This window comes from Aplysia californica, unplaced genomic scaffold, assembly GCF_000002075.1.
Source record: "Aplysia californica isolate F4 #8 unplaced genomic scaffold, AplCal3.0 scaffold00144, whole genome shotgun sequence".
Lineage (NCBI taxonomy): Eukaryota > Metazoa > Mollusca > Gastropoda > Aplysiida > Aplysiidae > Aplysia > Aplysia californica.
In genome coordinates this window covers 372,542-375,622 of record NW_004797414.1, presented here as the reverse complement: position 1 = coordinate 375,622, position 3,081 = coordinate 372,542, and the positions used below count along the sequence as shown (strand labels likewise).

Genomic DNA, 3,081 nt, shown 5'->3' with positions numbered 1-3,081 from the left:
GGGGCTTACCACCTTTTATGTTAATTTAAAAAACAATCCTACTGATAGTAGTTGCTTTAAAATGTTGATCAAAGGAACAATAAAAAAAACAACAACCCACACCTACAAACAACAAGGTAAATGTTTCTAAGGACACCGAGCAATGTAAGTCACCAAGTTTTGGCTTACATTTTGTCACTAATTTTACAACTGGCACCAGCACCCCCTCCCACCCACCCCCTTTGCCCCTTTTTCTTCAATTACAAATATCTCGTTTTGTATTAAAAAAAGATGGGCTTTTTTCCCCTTTAAAAGCAAGACCAGTGCAAAAGCTTTACAACGATGCCAAAAATCCATAATATTATGCCCAAAAACTGACGAGCGCCTGATTCCATCGTGTTGTGACACACTATACATATATTGTATATTATTCTCAGGCAGCAAAGCTTCTGTCATTTTGTATTCCCCAGTATGCTGCAATACTTCTCATCCTGATCCTCGTGGAGTTGGCCGTTGTTATTGGCATCTTTGCCTTCACAGATCAGGTACATGTATATTATTCATTGCATTTATGTGGCGCATTATTAATTGTACTTATAATAATATACCACAATAATTGCATTCACATAGCGCATTAATGACATTTTGCATGGCACATTGATTGCATTTATTTAGTGTTTTAATTGCATTTATATAGCGTACTAATTGCCTTTATATAGGGTGTTAATTGCTTTTATTATATAGCACTTTATATATCCACGTTTCTATGGCACGCACTACGAGTTTTACAACTATTATTCCCAGCAGATTTTACTTGGAAATCAAGAATGTTTTCGAGTCTGCCGAGGTGATAATTGTTAACATGTTGTTAACCGCTTAGAGCGTGCTGTAGAACGTGGATGTGTGCTAAACAAATGCAGTTGTTATTACCACACAACTCAGAAACATTCTTGGCTTCTTGGGAAGCATACAATGCAAACTGCGGACAGCATTCGCAAAAATGCTTAAGCATTTACAAGGTTTCTCGCTGTCTATCAATATCCAGGTAACTGTTCCGATCTGGGTGAAGTAAAGGAAATTTGATAAAAGCGTCTCTCTCAAGGACAAAACGTCGGGCCTCTGACGGGATTCAAACCTACGACCATTGTCTGGGGAATTCTCAGTCAATGTCCTCCGCACTCCTAGACCGGCGTATGTGGTGTAGCGGCTGAGAACTTCTCTGTCGCATGCAGGAGACTCGAGTTTGATTCCCCTGAGTGAAAAAAACCCAACACATTTTATCGAGTATCGCTGTCTTTCTGATGAGAAGCTGTTCCCCTTTTAGCCCGGGATGGAGCTTTATTTTAAAAGGCAGTATAGACAATTTTGGACAAAACTGAGTTATCGATTCCACCTTAGAGTTAAAAAAAACCGGAACACATTTCTGCCTTAGTCTGGTAATTTTATCACAATAAGGCAGGGAAAGAGTTTTGAAGACATTCAAAGCGACTGGCTGTTGAGAGGCAAAATGTGTTGTTCTTTTTGGCTCACTATCTATTCGGTAAACATCTCTGCACAGGTGTCAAGTTTCGTCAAGAAATCCATGTTGAGTTCGTTAGAGGAAGACTACAAGGGAATCAACGGGACGGACGCAGTGACTGTAGGGTGGAACTTCCTCATGATTGTGGTCAGTGTGTTTTTGGTGGAAATATGCTTTGTTGTTGTTGTTGTTGTTGTTGTTGTTGTTGTTGTTGTTCTTCATGTTCTTGTTGTTGTTCTTGTTGTTCTTGTTTTTGTTCTTGTTGTTCTTGTTTTTGTTCTTGTTGTTCTTCTTCTTCTTAATATGTAGAGGATGTGGGTGTATGGATGAATTAATAAATGGGTGAATGGATAAATGAATGAACTGGTGGATTGATGGCTGGATGGGTAAATGGATAAATGAATAAATGGATAAATGGTTAATGGATGAATAGATGGATGGATAGATGGATGGATGGCTGGATGGGCAAATGGAAAAATGAATGAATGGATGGGGGAATGTATGGATGGATGAATGCATGAACGGATGGACGGATGGGTGGGTGGATGGGTAGATGTGTGGATATAGAAACGTTTGATGAAAAGTAACTCAAAAGAAACAAAATCTATTTAATCTTGTTATGCTTCCAGGGAAGCTGAGGATGTTTCTGAGTGTTCTATGGTCTGCTGGGGTAATAATATAGTGTAAAGCGCATAGAGCTTGCTTTCGAGCGGGGTTGTGCGCTATACAAATGCTATATATTATTATCTATTAATCTTACCTCACCGTTTTGTCCCAGTTCAAATGCTGTGGCGTGGAGAACTCGGAAGACTTCAGCTCTGCCTCCAAGTGGCCCAGGAAATACACGCAGCCCGGACCACCAATCAATGGGTCAGTGACGTTGACAAGCCCACCAATCACAGTCACTCTAGAGACTCCCATCGCCTGCTGTAAAACCAAAGGGGAATTCCCTGACGTCACTCTATTGGAGCCTAATGATATCACGTGCGCTCTCTCGCCTAATGAAAGGAATTCAAATATGGATAAGGTAATGTGTGCATCGAAATAGCACGATTCGGGTACTGTATTCCAGATTGTTCGACGCTTTCCTCCTCTACCCCACCCCACCCAACCCGCTCCTCAACACTCACACACACACACACACACATACACACACACACACACACACACACACACACACACACACACACACACGCACGCACGCACGCACGCATACATACACACAAACACAAACACACATATGTACACACACATACATGTAACACACACACACACACACACACACACACACTTCTAAGTGCTTGTTTATTATGGGGTATCCCCAATAAAAAAAGAAAGAACTATATGGTGCAGTAGTTAGGCCCTTTGCCGTCGCCCACAGGAGACATGAGTTTGATTCTGCGAGGTGAGAATTTTTATAGAATATCTGTCTTTTTTTCTGTGACATTGTGTCTCTCAGCCCAGATTGGCCCTGACAGACAGGGCCGAAACCAGTCTCCTAAATAACCTAATTTTTGTCCATAGGGGTGTTAAACACCTAGACTTTAAAAAATGTAATAGAAGATATCTCAATAATCTCCTTG

The 3,081-nt window shown here is 40.9% G+C and overlaps 1 protein-coding gene across 1 annotated transcript in view; it reads left to right on the top strand.

Annotated features, from left to right (window-relative positions):
• LOC106011591 (tetraspanin-18) overlaps positions 1-2,627 on the top strand; it is a 5,525-nt gene extending 2,898 nt beyond the window's left edge. The window contains exons 2-4 of the mRNA XM_013081735.1: positions 417-524; positions 1,538-1,645; positions 2,277-2,627. Coding sequence (XP_012937189.1) covers positions 417-524; positions 1,538-1,645; positions 2,277-2,546 — 486 coding nt within the window. The 3' untranslated portion in view covers positions 2,547-2,627. The remainder of the gene's footprint in view (positions 1-416; positions 525-1,537; positions 1,646-2,276) is intronic.
• Positions 2,628-3,081: the final 454 nt, after the last annotated feature.